At 36.8% G+C, this 17,931-nt stretch overlaps 1 protein-coding gene across 2 annotated transcripts in view; it reads left to right on the forward strand.

The window, feature by feature from the left end:
* Window positions 1-17,931, forward strand: part of EYS (eyes shut homolog) — a 1,666,475-nt gene that overhangs the window by 1,282,693 nt on the left and 365,851 nt on the right. For both annotated transcript variants that reach the window (XM_067702876.1, XM_067702877.1), the window contains exon 30: window positions 10,289-10,432. In XM_067702876.1, coding sequence (XP_067558977.1) covers window positions 10,289-10,432 — 144 coding nt within the window. The remainder of the gene's footprint in view (window positions 1-10,288; window positions 10,433-17,931) is intronic.

The following is a 17,931-nucleotide window of genomic DNA, read 5'->3' on the forward strand; positions in this document are numbered from 1 at the left end:
GCTGATTTTCAGCAGCAACTCTACAAGTCAGAAAGCAGTGGCATGATATATTTAAAGTGATGAAAGGGAAACCTACAACCAATAACACTACACAGCATGGCTTTCTTTCAGATTTGATGAAGAAATCAAAATTTTACAGACACACAAAAGCTAAAACAATTCAGCACCACCAACCACCTTTACAAGAAATGTTAAAGGGATTTCTCTAAGGAAAAAAGAGGCTACAACTAGAAATCTGAAATCTACAAAATATTAAATCTATAGTAAATGCATATATAAGGATAGTAAATCAGTCATGTATAAATCTAGTAGGAAGGTTAAAAGACAGATGCAGTAAAATCATCTATATCCACAATAAACAGTTAAGGGATGCACAAAACAAAAAGTGTGAAGTCTGATGTCAAAAACAGTAAGCATGTTGAGGGGGAGTAAAAATTCAGGATTCTTAATTCATTTGAACTTAAGGTGGTAGCAGTTTACAATAATTATATATATAAAATTATATATATATATATATATATATATATATATATATCCCAATGACTACAAAATAAAAATCTATAATAGTTAAACACAAAAAAAGATAAAGGAATCCAAACATAACAATAAAGATAGTCATCAAATCACAAGGCAAGATAGCAAAACAAGAAGAAAGGAACAAAAAGAGAACTACAAAATGTCCAAAAACAATTAACAAAATGGCAACAATTACATACTTATCAATAATGACTTTATTCCATGTAAATGGAATAAATAGTCTAAACAAGAGTCATGGAGTGGATATATGCTGCCTACAAGATAATCACTTCAGATATAACACAAACACATGCAAATGGAAATTTTTTTCTTTTAAAGCCAGGATACCAATACTTATATTAGACAAAAGAGAATTTAAAATAAACACTGTAACATGAGACAAAGTACATCACATAAAATCAAGGGAGTAACCCAAGAAGCTATAACAATTGTAAATATATATGCATTCAATATAGGAGCACCTAAATACATAAAGCAAATATTAACAGACATAAAGGGAGAAATTGACAGTAACACAATAATAATTGGGGGTGTTACTACCCCACTTACATCAATGGACAGATCATTCAGACAGAAAATCAATAAGGAAACACTGGCCTTCAATGACACATTAGACCAAATGAACTTAATATATAGATATATAAAGGGAATTCCCTGGCAGTTCAGTGATTAGGACGTTGTGCTTCCATTGCAGGGGGCACCAGTCTGATCTCTAGTCAGGGAACTGAGATCCTGAAAGCTGCATGGTGTGGTCAAAAAAAAAAAATAGAAGTCTATAGAACATTCCTTTCAAAAGCAGAAGAATACACATTCTTTTTAAGTGCAGATGGAACATTTTCCAGGACCAATCACATGCTAGACAAAAAAAGTCTCAGTAAATTTAAGAAAATTGAAATCATATCAAGCATCTTTTCCCAGCACACACTATGAGACTAGAAATCAACTACAAGAAAAAAACTGGAAAAAAACACAAACATGTGGAGTCTAAACAGTATGCTACTAAAACATCAATGAATTACTGACTAAGCCAAAGAAGAAATTGAAAAAAATAAAAAACACTTGGAGACAAATGAAAATGAAAACACAGTGATTCAAAATCTGTGGGATGCAGGAAAAGAAGTTCTAAGAGGGACACTTATAGCTATAAAAGACTACTTCAGGAAACAAGAAAAATCTTAAATAAATAAACTAACCTTACACCTAAAAGAACTAGAAAAAGAAGAAGAAACAAAATCCAAAGTTAGTCGAAGGAAAGAAATCATACAGATCAGAGGAGAAATAAATGAAAAAGGGACTAAAAATATAGAAAAGATCAATGAAACTAAGAAACGGCTTTAGGGAGATATAAACAAAATTGATAAACCTTTAGCTATATTCAACAACAACAAAAAAAAAATGAAAGAAAAGAAAGAAACAAAGAAAGAGAGATGACCCAAATCAATAAAATTAGAAATGAAAAGGGAGAGGTTACAAGAAACCACAGAAATACAAAGGCTCACAGTATATTATTATGAACAAATACACCAATAAAATGGACAGCCTAGGAGAAATAGACAAATTGCTAGAAATGTGCAGTCTTCCTAGACTGAACCAGAAAGAAATAGGAAATATGAACAGACTGATTACTGGTAATGACATTGAACTAGTAATTACAAAAAAAAAGAAGAACAAAAGAAAGAAAAGAAACCAACAAACAAAAGTGCAGCACCAGATAGCTTCACAGGTGAACTCTATCCATCTTTTAGAGAGTTAATGCCTATCCTTCTCAGACTATTCCAAAAAAATGAAGAGGAAAGAACATTTCTGAACTCTTTCTATAAGGACAGCATCACCAAGTTTGGCAAAACTGGACAGAGATATCACAAAAAAAGAAAATAACGCTGATGAACATAGATGAAAAATATTCAATAAAATATTAACAAATCAAATTCAACAATATATTAAAAGGATTATACATCACAATCAAGTGGAATTTATGCCTGGGATGCAAGGATGGTTTAATATTTGCAAATCAATCAGTGTGATACCTTACATTAACAAATTGAAGAATAAAAATCATATAATCATCTCAATAAATGCAGAAAAAGCTTTTGAAAAAATTCTATATCCATATATGATAAAAAAAAAAACCAACTCTCAGCAAAGTGGGTTTACAAGGAACAAATCTCAAAATAATAAAGGCCATGTATGACAAACCCACAGCTAATATCATACACAATGGTGAAAAAGCTGGAAGCATTTCCTTTAAGATCAAGAACAAGTCAAGGATGCCCACACTCACCACTCTTATTCAACATATGTTTGAATTCCTAGCCATATCAACCAGACAAGAAAAATGAATAAAGACATCCAAATGAAAAGGAAGAATTAAAACTAACACTGTTTGCAGATGATATGATACTGTAAATAGAAAGTCCTAAAGATGCCATGAAAAACTGTACTAGAGCTCATTAATGAATTAGGTAAAGATGCAGGATACAAAATTAATATAGAGAAATCTGTTGTATTTCTATACATTAACAACTAACTACTAGAAAGGGAAATAAAGAAGACAATTCCACTTGCAATCATATCAAAAAGAATTTAAAAACCTAGGAATAAATCTAAATAAGGATGTAAAAGACCTGTACTCAGAACACTATAAGACATGGATGAAAGACACTGAAGTTTGCACAAACAGATGGAAAGGTACACCATGTTCATGGATTGGAAGAATTAATATTGCTAAAATGACCATATTACCCAAGGCAATCTCCAGATTCAGTACAATCCCTATCAAAATACTAATGGCACTTTTCACAGAACCAGAGCAAAGAATTTAAAATTTTGTATGAAACTCAAAAGACCTAGAGTATCCAAAACAATCTTGAAAAAGAAGAACAAACCTGGAGGTCTCATACCCCATGATTTCAAACTATACTATGAAACTAAACAACATGTTACAAAAACAGACACATACATCAATAGAACAGAGTAGAAAGCTCAGCAATGAACCCACACTTATATGAGTAACTAATCTATCACAATGGAGGCAAAAATATGCAATGGGGAAAAAAACAGCCCCTTCAATAATTGGTGTTGGAAAAACCAGACAGCTACATCAAAAGAATCAAACTGTAACTCTCTCTCATCTCATGCACAAAAATAAATTCAAAATGGATTACATACCTAAATGTAAGACCTGAAACCATAAAACTTCTAAAAAGGAACATAGGCAGTATGCTCTTTGAAATCAATCTTAGTAATTTTTTTTTTAGATATGTCTCTTTAGGCAGGGAAAACAAAAGCAAAAATATATAAATGGAGTTCCATCAAACTAAAAAGCTTTTGTACAGTGAAGGAAACTATCAAGAAAACAAAAAGGCTACATTATGGGAGAAGATATTTGCAAATGATATATTCAATAAAGGCCTAACAACCAAAATATATAAAGAACTCATACAACTCAATATCAAGAAAACAAACAACCCAACTTAAAAATGGGCAAAGGATCTAAATAGATATTTTTCCAAAGAAGATGTACAGATGGCCAACAGACACATGAAAAGATGCTCAGCATCACTAATCATCAGGGAAATGCAAATCAAAACCACAGTGAGATATCACCTTACACTTATCAGAATTCTATTATTGAAAAGACAACAAATAATAAGTGTTGATGAGGATGTGTAGAAAAGGGAGCCCTTGTGCACGGTTGAAGAGAATGTAAATTGGTACAGCCACTGTGGAAAACAATATGGGGATTCCTCAAAAAATATTAGTGGAACTATCATATGATCCTTTTCACTCCTTGGCATTTATCTGAAGGAAATGAAAACACTAATTAGAAAAGATATAGGTACTCCTCTATTCACTGCAACATTAATTACAATAGGAGAGATATGGAAGCAACCTAAGTGCCATCAGTAGGTGAATGGATAAAGAAGTACTGGTATATAAGATTCTTTGAATGACTTTGATGTGGAAAGTTCAGGACATAACAACATAACAAAAAAGCATAAAGACCAGTCAAAAGTTCTACTCCGTCTACATGTCTTAATAAATGTGATGTACTAAATACTAAAATTTTTTAAAAGTACTTGTATATACGTACAATGGAATAATAGCCATAAAAAGGAATGAAATCTTGCCATTTGGAACAACCTGAATGGATTTACATTGCATTATGCTAAGTGAAATAAGTCAGGCAGAGAAAGACAAATGCTGTATGATTTCATCTATTGAGGAATCTAAAACACAAAATAAAAACAAAACAGAAATGAGTCAAAAATACAGAGAACAAAGGGGATTGCCAGAGGGGAAGTCGTTGGTGGGAGGGAATAAATAATAAGGGGATAAATAGGTAAGGAAGACAAAAGGTACAAAACTTCTAGCTGAAAAATAAATGAGTCATGGGTATGAAATTTACAGTGTATAGAATATGGTCAATAATAATGTAATATCTTTGTATGGTGACATATAGTAACTAGACTTATCTTGGTGATCATTTTGAAAAGTATCGAAATATAGTATCACTATGTTGTGTAACAGGAACTAACATAGTGTTGTGTGTCAACTATATGTCAAAAACAATCCCTCCCAAACAAATACCCATATAAAAATTGATCAGATTTGTGGTCACCATAGGTGGGGGATGGGGAATTGGATGAAGGCAGTCAAACGGTACAAACTTCCAGTTATAAGATAAATAAGTACTAAGGATGTGATGTACAACATGATGTATATAATTTACACTGCTGTGTGTTATACATGAAAGATTTTAAGAGCATAAACCTTAAGAGTTATCATCACAAGAAAAATTTTTTTCTATTTATTTAATTTTTATGAGCTGGTGTATGTTCACTAAACTTCTAGTGATAATCATTTCATGATATATGTAAGTCAAATCACCGTGCTGTACACCTTAAATATACAGTTGCTATATGTCAATTATAGGTCAATAACACTGGAAGAAAAAAATTAAGCCATGATGCCTACATTTAAGGAAATCACAACTATTACATAGTGAGTCATACAGGAAAATGTCACTGTACAGTTTAATAAGTGCTGTAATAGGAATATATAGCAAGTATTTGTGATAATAATAAGGAAGTATTGTCAACTTGATATTGAGAAGGAAGATCAAATTAAATAAAAAAAGCAACAGACTGTTTTGGATATACTGAGTTCAGGTTGCCTATTTTCCTTCCAAATGGGTCTATATAGTAGAGAGCTGGATATATAAGGTCAGAAGCTATCTGTGCTAAAGATAAAAATTTGAGTTTTCAGAAGCTAGAAAGGAGCTAAAGTTGTGGGAACAAATGAGATCACGCAGGGAAATTTTCTAAACTAAGTGAAGGAGAAGGTATAGAAATAGACTAAAGATTGATAGCTACTATGAAAACATGTTAAGTACAGTGTGAGATATTGATGGGTCTTTGTATCTTTCTTGTCCTAGCTTTATTTTTACTACGTGGAAGGTAATTTTGGTGTGTTAAACGATGTTTTACTTGGTTTTATTTTGAGGGAGGTAGGGTTATAGCTTTAAAGCTTCAGATTTTTGAGAGAGTCAAAGGGCAGATCATGATGATCAACCCTTCTTTGAAGAGAAACCAAGGGATAAAGAATAGTATTGCTAGATTGGCTGTGACAGTGAAGGATGAGAATTATTTTTTCACACCTTGTTTCCTTGTGCATTACTTTGGTCACATGCAGAGCAACTCTCCTCAGGCTTCAAGTTGAGGAATGAAGTAACAGTGGTCAAAAGGAGAAATGTTAGCTCTGTCCTGATTTTTGCAAGTGCTTTCTATGGGGGAGAAAAGTAGATGCAACAAAAACAGCAGCTGTGCTAGCAGCAACAAGAGTAATTGATAATTCTCATCAGGCACTTAACAAATTGATAACTTTTATGAATTAATATAAATGTGAATGTCTAATATGGGGAAATTATCCAGGTAAAGGTAATAATTTAGTCCATGAGACTTGGGCTATCCAAATCTAAAATAATTTTTATAATTCTAAAATAGGAAAATATATGATGTAAAAATATTTACTTTAATTTATATGCTATTTATTCTACAGTGTTATGATGATATTACATATATAAATAGTATAGGTACTAGATATACTTTTATATATATATAAATCTTTAAGACACTGTAGTTTCTCATCATTAATATGTATAGCATTAATAGCATTTAATTCTATTTCATTGGCCTTGGTGCCAACAAATGTCAGGAAAAATCGTCAAGGGAACAGGGCAGTTCTGTAGTTCCTGAAGGTTTTTGACCAAAGATCTTAGATTATTACAACTAATGTTGATGTCACAGCAATGATTTCACAATGAAGACAGCTATCAGACACAGTAGGAAGGAAGGCCATTTAGAAAGGAGCCATTGCCAACAACTGAGTTGAAATGTAATAAGAACTTAAACAAGGGCAATGGCAGCAGAAGGAACACTGCAAGTTTTGATCTAAGAAAGAGGTGACAGGAAGCAGCAACTAGTTTGAGAAGAGATGGGTGGACAACCATGCTGAGTTTCTAGGCCTGGGAGAGTAGGTGCCAAGAGCAAAACGACAGAAGAGGAGCAACAGGAAAGACAGAGGTGGATTAGATGACCCAGAACAGCGCCTCGAAAACTAAGCATTATGGACTGGTTGAAAGGGCCATCTGGAAACAAGCTGTCAGGCAGGTAGGAAGGCAGTCAATGTGTAGTGGTGTCATAAGAGACAAGGAAGGAGAAAGCTTTTATAAAAATAAGTCTTAAGTATTACAGAGGCAGGTGAGCATTATGGAAGGATTTGCAAACTGGGCCTAAAACCTTTGACAAAAAAGATCCAGTAAAATACAGAGCCAGGAAGGTAAATTTCAGTGAGATAAAGATTGTGCGTGGAAGGCCAAGGAATGGTGAAATGTATGATGTCACATAACTTATTTTTTATTACTTTATAGTTGATTTAAAATATTGTGTTAGTTTTAGGTGTACAACAGAGTGATTCAGTATTTTTGCAGATTATACTCCATTATATGTTAATACAAGATAATGGGTATAATTCCCTGTGCTATACAATATATCCTTGTTGCTTATCTATTTTATAAGTAGTAGTTTGTATCTGTTAATTCTATATACCTACTTTGTCCCTCCCCCTCTTCCCTTTTCCCTTAAATCAGTTTGCTAATAGATAAAGTATATAATTTGTATCTGACAATACAAAGTTATAGACAAAATCAGGATGTTAAAAATAAACTTTCATACACCAGATTATAATGTTGTAAACAAAATGAGGTACCATATCTAAAAGCAAGATTTGACTAGAAAATACTCTTCATATAAAAAGAAGCATCATTTGAAGAGGAGAAAGGATTTTAAAGACATGAAGACACGATTTTGAGAAAAATGTTTTTGTAGAAAGCTATCCTGTTGACCTCACCCTGCACCCTCTCCCACCCATCACATCTGACAGTGTTTAAGGATAGTTAAAACCCTATCATTCGGAAAGGAACATAACGGACCAACAGAGTCATGCATTCATATCTGAAAAAGCCAAAGCAGCCTGTGTGTGTGTGTGTGTGTGTGTGTGTGTGTGTGTGTGTCTGTCTGTTTGTCTGTCTGTGTCTGTGTCTGTGTGTGTGGAGAGAGAGATAGGGAAGAGATTGACCACTAACTATACCTCCATAGACAGCAGGGAAGGAAATGTCTACCATGGTCTAGATATGGACTCCTCAGGAAAGCCATTTGGCCTGGATTCACTTGATGTTCTGCCCCAATGGTTTTCCTAGTCAGGTGCTCAAGACAACCTTAGCATTCTCCTCAGCTGTCCTGAACTTTAGAGAAGCTTCCTCCCGACTCTAGGCCCATGACCTCACATTTCTCAGAGCTTCTACTATTGAAAACTTTTCGTTGTAATTCTTTCTTTGCATCTTTTGAGATATAAATCTTTTTAAAATCTTCTTGCCAGTTTGACAACCAAAGACGCCTTTCTTCGGGACCCAGAACCATCTCTTTGAAATGCAATCATCAATAAAGATAGTGGCCCTCTCTGTGGGCAAATAGGAGCCTTGTTCTAAGCTGTAAACTATCTTCTGTGATGAAGACATGAGAGAGTTTATGTTTTTAGGGGATAGGGCCAAATAGCAACACAGGTAGCCCATGGACCCCCCACCTCAGCTCTTAAAAAATCTGCCACCTTTTGTTTCAGAGGAGTTGAGCAAAAGCTGAGTTCTGGCCTCTCTCCCCTATTTCAATAGCCTTGAATAAAGTCTTCCTTACCTCTTTCACTTTGTCCAGTGCAACTCTTGCTTTAACACAGGCAAGTAGTTGTTGGCAGCAAGAGTCTGTATATAATGTGAAAAACCAGAGGGGACCAAGTTAGAAATGAAGAGACAAAATCCTAGGAATTGTAGCTGGCAAAGGGTGTCTAAAGATTACACAAATGCTCATGAGTCATAGGGTTAAAATACAGGACATTCAGTTAAATTAGAATTTCAAATGAACAACATATAATTTTTTAGTATAAGCTTAACTCATGCACTGTTTGAGACATACACTAAAAAATTATGTGTTGTTTATCTGAAACTGAAATTTAACTGAGCTCTCTATATTTTATCTGACATTCCTACTGTGAGAAAAACAGTTTTAAACATCTGTTCTTCCTAGAGAGCAGAGGACTGCTTACAACAGTATTGGTGGCCAGCTGTAATAGCTACACTTTACTATGAACTTCTCTCTCCTTTCTGCCCACTTTGCCCTTTCTGCAAAGCTCAAAGTGTCTGAAACAGCAGCTAGCTTGAGAGGAGGCTCTAAGAACACAAAAAGAAGAGAAACCAACTTCTTCCTACCCGGAAAACAGGCAGCGGGTGACAGGTGCCCTGCAGGCCTTAGCTGGTTGGAGGGGGCTGGGGAAGTCATATCTCTAAAGGAAGATTTAAATGTTGATAAATTTCTTAGCCTGGATTAGCTTCTGTATCATTGTATAACTTAGAAACAAGGTAGGACTCATAGGGACTGCCAAGTTTTCACCCAGAGGCAGAGAAAATTTCCCCCATTGTGAGAGAGACAAAAATAAAGTTCTAGCCTCCCATATATTATATTACACTTGTTCAATGTATCAAGTCTATAGATCTAAATATATATATGACAATAAAATACTTTCCAAATTTTATGTGCCTCCAGATTTTATGAGATTAATTCATTTAAAGAATAATTTTAAAAGGATAACTGTAAAAATTATTAATCACATTGCATATTATAGTAATACTACTTATAAAATATTTAAGTATTATTGACAAGCACTAAATATTAATGAATATTAATAAAATACCTCTATGAGACAAATTTCTAATCTTTTTTTGTTAGACTTTTTAAAAACTTTTTTATTGAGGTATGATTACATCAAATAAAATTCATGAATTTTAAGAGTGTAATTTGATGTACAGCCATTTGTATCACAGGATATTTTAAGAGTCTAATGAAAACTATTATTTCACATATGCAGGGACACATTTTTAATACAATATCACGGCATTTTTTTCATCCATCTAAAATTTTTGCTTAAAGTTTTTTCCTATGAACTGGTAGTTAATTACTCGAGACAATGACTTTACAAATTTATTATACTTATATATCTAAATTTCTTGAAGTTTGGCCAAATATCTATAAATACCAGTGTTATCATTTTATATGAATGTTAACTATAAATGCTATGTTCTCATCTACTTGATTAGCAATAAAATGCTATCAGAACATATATTAATATGACTTTTTTTTTTTAGATGCAGGTTTATTTTTTCCATCTTTCAATGGGAATTCCTACTTAGAACTGCCTTTTTGTACAACCCTGAGGAAGGAACGTAACAGAATTGTTAACATCTACTTGACTATACAAACAAGCACTTTGAATGGAACAATTCTCTACAGTGAGTATTAAATGTTTGACCTCCTATATGTCATGCTTCTTTCTCAAATATTAACCTACTGAATTAATGAATTATTAATTTAAATGTTTTGGGAAAACTTTTCTAGCCCAGTGAATGAAGTATTACCAAAAAGAAATCTTGTTTCTTTCTAGTGTTCTTTAGCAGTTTCTTTAATTTATGAGTCACTTAATGAAACATGACTTACAAACAGGCTCTGAACCAGCAAAGAAGAATACAGCAGGCATATAAATTTGACAGCATATGGCTATAGCAGTGAAACAGTAGTGCTGCAAATGTTTCAAATAGCATATTTTTTATAATATAAATAACTAACATGAATTGCATTCAATACTTGGTAACTTGGAAAAAAGTATTTCAAAGCTGGTATTCATTTGACAGTTGGGAAAATTCTTATCACTCTTTAAGCATTATCTTAAATTTAGCTGGCAAAAAAAAAAGTAGTATTAACAATATTTGTTTAAGGAAATACCTCCATGTACAGGGTTCTCTACATTTTGGTCTCTTTCACTCATGGGCAAACACCACTAAAGTGTATTGCTTGCAATATTACAAATGTAACAATTGTTTTTTTCTCTTTTGAAATGAATACACCATAGTTTTAATAGTTCCCTATATTGGAGATACAATGTCTTCAGTACTTGGATAGATGATCCACTGTAAGGCAACTCATTATTTCCCAAAGGAGTTTCTCTTCCACTTTGAAATATTTTGCAAAATCGATTCATCTTACTGTACTTTCTAAACAAAACTTAAACTTTTTTATTACTTGAATATGAGAAAAATGCCTAAAAGAAGAATTTTTGGAAAACTGGGTATAGTTAAAAGCTTTGAACATTAAGTTAAAACTGGGAATTTATGTTACATTTTAGAAAGAAACTAACTTGTCAGAACTAGGCCAGCATTATTTATTTCCTAGGAGTGCGAGTGCCCCTGTTTAATTGATAGCTTTAAATTATTTCATTAATTTATGTTTAAAAAAAGAGAAGAAAATAATAAAAGAAAAACTGATTTTTTATATGGGAAACCTAAGTGGTGATAGGTGACTATGAAATTTGGAGGTAATATTGCATTTCAGGGGGAACAAAACAAAACATAAAACAAAAGATATAAACATAATACTTTAAAGCCACAAAGAAAGCAAAGTCGTTTTCTGGCTTTGCAGTGTTTTAAGTTACCTAGATATGGAAGGTGTTTCCTTGTGAAAAGTGTGCTTTTAGCAACTGAAAACAGCTCATAGCCAAAGAAGCAGACAACCTCTGGGAATTCTCCTACCCTGGGCCTGCGCTGCAGGCCTACGTCCAAACTGCCACTCAACTTTCTCTTTCTGAAGGCCATAGACATACATGCCACGTGTGTCCACTCTGTTCAAGCTGGTGCTCTAAAACAGTCAAACCTAAGCTGATGTTAGTGCCATACAATTAATTTTGCCTTTTGTAGCCAATGACCTACCAAAAAAGTCAAACTAGAAATTATTAATGAGAAAAGAGTGCCCTTGGAATAATGAGCAGCCTGTGTCTTTGTCTTACATAATTGTTGCTATCACAGCACTGGATGTGTGGACACTGTTTACTCAAGGGAGTTTCATAGCCTGTGAAGGGAGAAAATATTTTTGTCTGTAGCACATTCTTTTTGTTCATGTGTAAGTGGTAATTTAATCCCACACTCTTGGGAAGACCTCAGCAGAATGGTTTATGGGTTTGCTGTCTTCACTCCTCTTGGAATCTGTCAACCTCATAAAAGCCTCACAACAGATGAACACAAAGATTTTTGTGGTTCATTTAGACACCCGCGATTTTAAAGGTGTCCCTTAATTTGACTTCAGGACTAATTTTCTTTCCTTTGAAATCAGTATATTATGCGTAGGAGCAATTAAAAGTCGTGAGGAAATTAAAACAGATGTTAGAGTGTAAGGTTTTTTTGGTTTTTTTGGGGGGTAGAGGGGTTGCTTTTTACCTTTGCTATTTTTCCCTATTCCTGAACATTTTAGCAAAAACTGAATTTCATTTCACAAACATTTATTGAACATTTTTGCTTTGTATCATCACTTATTAAAGGGAAAACGATAGAGAGAAATATTAGACTGATAAGCAATGACAGTTTTGAATTATATTCCTAGTTCAAAACTGTAGCTTTATCTTTTCTCAGTTTGCCTCAACAACTAATTGATGTTGAAAAGGGAACAAAAGGGAGATAAAGTTTGAATCCTTATGGGGTTACAGTAAAATTCCTTAGAAAGGATAGTTTTTAAAAGAACTCTCTGTGGGAGAGAGACAGCTCTGAGAACAGCAGTCAAGATGAAAAGAAAGCTTTTTGAATCTGCCACTGAACCAATTCAGAATTCTGGAACACAGTCAAAGGAGCTGCTAATAGGTCACAGGAGAAGGGGTGAGACCACACAAAACTCTTTAGGTGCACTCTCAGAAAATGAGCTCTGTTCAGCAAGCAGCATCAGTCAGGTTTTGTCATGGGATTTATTACTATGCAGGTGAATCCATTCTGTGCTATTTCTGTGAGAAGAAATAAGCAGGCCCTTTGGAAGGATGTGATCTGAGAATTAGGAGAAGACATTTGACCGAGATGCAGGAGGCAAATTACATGAGCAGCTCCAGTGGAAGAACAGAATTCAGAAATAATCTTTATATTACTTAGGGTCTGTATTTAAGAAAGAGAGCAAAAGGACTGGTCTTAGAAATTTATTCCAGGTAGGAATTGATAGAACAGATAAGATTATTGAAGCCTCCTTTCTGGTGCATTTAGGAAGGACTGGTAGAAGAGATATCTGATATTGCTGAAGAAAAAAATTAAATCTGAAGAATCATAACCTCTGTCTTTCTCTATAAAATGACTTCCCCAGCAAAATACACAATATCTTCATTAGACACCTTCTATGCCAAGACCAGTGAGACACCACAGCATTGCCTGACGTCTTATTAAGAAGCATCTTTTCTCATACAAAAAGTTTGCTCCATTTTTTAAATCAATTTTACAATGTGTAGCATAAAGTTCTCTGAATGCCTTTACCCCTTGATACTAGCTTCCAGTGGAGCTTGCTCCAGACAGAGAAGGGACAGAGTGGGATTGAGAGCAGGGTTGCAGGAAGTCATGCATGGCCATTCATAAGGCATCTAGAGATCCCTTTATTGTATCATCATTATGCGGCAGCAAAATCAAACTCAACAAATAGTAACTGAGTGCCACAAAGTGCACTGCACGCTGTCAGGCCCTGGGAGGGGTACAAAGATGAATAAGATGTGGTCTGTGTCTCGCTTCTCACCATTCAATGGTGAGATCCTATGAGCCTAACTCCATGAGAAAGCTGACTGTGACAGTTTTTCAACAGGAGTACACAGTAAGGACTGGGGCTGAGTGGAGACTCATAATACCAGGAATCTGGGCTTATATCTCTTCTCTAACTAGGGAACACCTCATCGTCTGAGTTGGGTTTTACATCTATTCCACCCACACCCTCAGTACTTCAACCAGGGCCTTGCATAGATCAGCACTTGATTAGAATAGTTCTTAAAGTTCTGTTTGTGAGTTACACAACTTTGGTGGTTACAATAAAAAATTAGTAGTTATTGAAACTTTATTTTAGGGAACTATTCTGTTAAACATGGCTATACTTTCTTCCAACAAAAGGGTATAGATTTTTCAGGATTTAGTCAAAACATAGTTTGAATCTGGGTCTTCCTTGGTGGTGCAGTGGTTGAGAGTCCGCCTGCCGATGCAGGGGACACGGGTTCGTACCCCAGTCCAGGAAGATCCCACATGCCGCAGAGTGGCTGGGCCCATGAGCCATGGCCACTGAGCCTGCGCGTCCGGAGCCTGTGCTCCGCAACGGGAGAGGCCACAACAGTGAGAGGCCTGCATACCGCAAAAAAAAAAAAAAAACACAGTTTGAATCAAACATAACTTTTTCCTGGGTCTGCTTAAACAATTAAGAACAGAATGGGGGTTGGCAAATTTTTCCATAACAACCAGAAAGTAATTTTTTTCTGCAGACCAGACAGTGTCTGTCATAACTGCTCAACTCTGCCAGTGTAGCATGAAAACAGCCATAGAAAAAGTAAACAAATGAATGTGGCTGTGCTCCGAAAACACTTTACTTACAAAACCAGTCGATGGCAGAATTGGCCCATGGGGCAGAGTTTGCCAACCCTTGACCTAGAACGATGTGATTCATTAAACTTCTCTTGAAATAGACGATTGTGTTTAAAACAACTAGATTCTATTTCTATGACTGAAATTTATGAAGAAAAAGATCAGTGAGCAATTCAACTCTGCTTCTGATGTAATTAATAAGGGAATGGAACAAGGTTACTCCTGGTCGACAGAGGAAGGGGCAGAAACAAAGAAATGAGCCTAGTCAAGACTGAACTTGCTGCCGTGCCCACCTCAGGAATGGTGTCAACCAGTGATTAGGAAAATTACTCTGGAGCTACTCTACCTGGCTCTGCCCTTTGGCACATTACCGAACATCTCTGTAAAATGGAATAATATTAATAATAACAATACCAAAGATGTTAAAAAGTTGTTTTAAGATTGAGAGAGTTACCACGTTTAACGTGCTTAAAACAGTGTTTGGCATACGGCAATGTGCAGTAAGTGCTCAAACATCTTGTTCAGATATGCTTTAATCCCTCCTCCCTTGTGCCTGCCAGAAAAGGACTCTAGGAATGGGAGGCCCAGGATATTTTTATCAAATGGGTGTCATTCATGTTGCATCCGTTTGATAGACATCTCCACTGTGGAAAAGAAAAATTCGACCATGAAAAAGTCTAAAATCAGGACTGCGACAGCAGTGAGATGAAATTGGTGCAGTTTTTAGTTTTCATTCTTGTCCATTTCATCTAAATAAAGAGGATTCATTCCTCTCAGACTCTGGAATTATGACTTTGTTTTACTGGTTAAGCAGAGTTAGCAGGCTAGGAAAAATTAAAATAGGCTTTCTGTAAATTTCAGAAACTGGCCCACTCTGCAGCAGCATGTGGGAAATATGTAATAATGAATTATGTATGCCAGCCTGCTTCCAGGCTCTTTCACCCTCCCCAGAGCTGCTCTGCCTGCTGTCCATCCAGGGACCAGCCAACTCACCCCAACTATATCCTACATACATGCTGCTAATGCATGCTCAAACCATTAGCTACTGAGGTTGCTGTTGCATTGTTGCTGCTCTGGACAAACACAAACCTTTCAGGATAGTGGGGAAAGTGGAGTTCTAGGGCTGCAGCAAAAGCCTGGGTTCAGCAGAGAACGCAGGGTAAGATGGGAGAACAGTCTTTATCACATGCCACCAAGGTGGTACCAGGAAGGAAGACACCATCAGCTGCTGCCACAGGCAGTTCTGATCCAAGTATCAGGAGGTAAAAACATCACCCAAGACTTGAGCCCAGATCGGTTGTGAGCTGACTGTACAACATAGAGCCAGTCAATGAAACTTTCTGTTTTGTATCTGACTATGAAACATGCAGATGTAATTGGTACTATCAAATTCACAAGGTTTGAAAACATATACTTAAAAGTGTTTTGAAAAACACAAAGTACCATACAAATGTATGGTGTTATTTATTTCATGGGAGATGGTAGAAATCCATGTCACTTTATGGAAATTTCCATACTCGACTGTCTACGTACCTGATATAATAAACATATTATCTGGAGAGAGGGGGAAGATGGCGGAACAGTAAGACGTGGAGATCACCTTCCTCCCCACAGATACACCAGAAATACATCTACATGTGGAACATCTCCTACAGAACACCTACTGAATGCTGGCAGAAGACCTCAGACCTCACAAAAGGCAAGAAATTCCCCACATACCTCGGTAGGGCCAAAGAAAAAAGAAAAACCAGAGACAAAAGAATAGGGACGGGACCTGCACCAGGGGGAGGGAGCTGTGAAGGAGGAAAGTTTTCCACACACTAGGAGCCCCTTTGCAGGCAGAGACTGCGGGTGGCGGAGGGGGGAGCTTCGAAGACACGGAGGAGAGCACAGCAACAGGGGTGCGGAGGGCAAAGCGGGGAGATTCCCGCACAGAGGATCGGTGCCGACCGGCACTCACCAGCCCGAGAGGCTTGTCTGCTCACCTGCTGGGGCGGGCAGGGCTGCGAGCTGAGGCTCAGGCTTCAGTCAGAGCGCAGGGAGAGGAATGGGGTTGGCGGTGTGAACGCAGACTGAAGGGGTTAGTGCACCACGGCTAGCCGGGAGGGAATCCGGGAAAAAGTCTGGACCTGCCGAAGAGGCAAGAGACTTTTTCTTCCCTCTTTGATTCCCGGTACCCGAGGAGAGGGGATTAAGAGCGCTTCTTAAAGGAGCTCCAGAGATGGGCGCGAGCCGCGGCTAAAAGCACGGACCACAGAGACGGGCATGAGCCGCTAAGGCTGATGCTGCCGCCACCAAGAAGCCTGTGTGCGAGCACAGGACACTATCCACATCTCCCTTCTGGGAGCCTGTGCAGCCCGCCACTGCCAGGGTCCCGTGATCCAGGGACAACTTCCCCGGGAGAACGCACGGCGCACCTCAGGCTGGTGCAACATCATGCACGTCTCTGCAGCTGCAAGCTTGCCCCGCATCAGCACCCCTCCATCCCCCCGGCCTGAGTGAGCCAGAGCCCCTGAAGCAGCGGCTCCTTTAACCCCATCCTGTCTGAGCGAAGAACAGACGCCCTCCGGCGACCTACATGCAGAGCCGGGGTCAAATCCAAAGCTGAGCCCCGGGAGCTGTGCGAACAAAGAAGAGAAAGGGAAATCTCTCCCAGCAGCCTCAGAAGCAGCAGATTAAATCTCCACAATCAACGTGATGTACCCTGCATCTGTGGAATACCTGAATAGACAACGAATCATCCCAAATTGAGGTGGTGGACTTTGGGAGCAAGGTAGATGATTTTTTCCTCTTCTGTGAGTGTGTATGTGTATGATTCTGTGCGAGATTTTGTCTGTATAGCTTTGTTTTCACCATTTGTTCTAAGGTTCTGCCTTTCTGGCTTTTTTTTGTTTTTTTTGTTTGTTTGTTTGTTTTACTTTTTAAAGTCTTTTTCTTAATAATTATTTTTTTATTTTAATTATTTTATTTTATCTTATTTTATTTTATCCTCTTTCTTTCTTTCTTTCTTTCTTTCTTTCTTTCTTTCTTTCTTTCTTTCTTTCTTTCTTTCTTTCTTTCATTTTTTCTCCCTTTTATTCTGAGCCATGTGAATGAAAGGCTCTTGGTGCTGCAGCCAGGAGTCAGTGCTGTGCCTCTGAGGTGGGAGAGCCAACTTCAGGACATTTGCCCACAAGAGACCTCCCAGCTCCACTTAATATCAAACGGCGAAAATCTCCCAGAGATCTCCATCTCAACACCAGCACCCATCTTCACTCAACGACCAGCAAACTACAGTGGAGGACACCCTATGCCAAACAACTAGCAAGACAGGAACACAGCCTTATCAATTAGCAGAAAGGCTTCCTAAAATCATAATAAGGCCACAGACACCCAAA

The sequence above is a fragment of the Pseudorca crassidens genome, chromosome 13, assembly GCF_039906515.1.
Source record: "Pseudorca crassidens isolate mPseCra1 chromosome 13, mPseCra1.hap1, whole genome shotgun sequence".
In the NCBI taxonomy this organism is placed as follows: Eukaryota; Metazoa; Chordata; class Mammalia; order Artiodactyla; family Delphinidae; genus Pseudorca; species Pseudorca crassidens.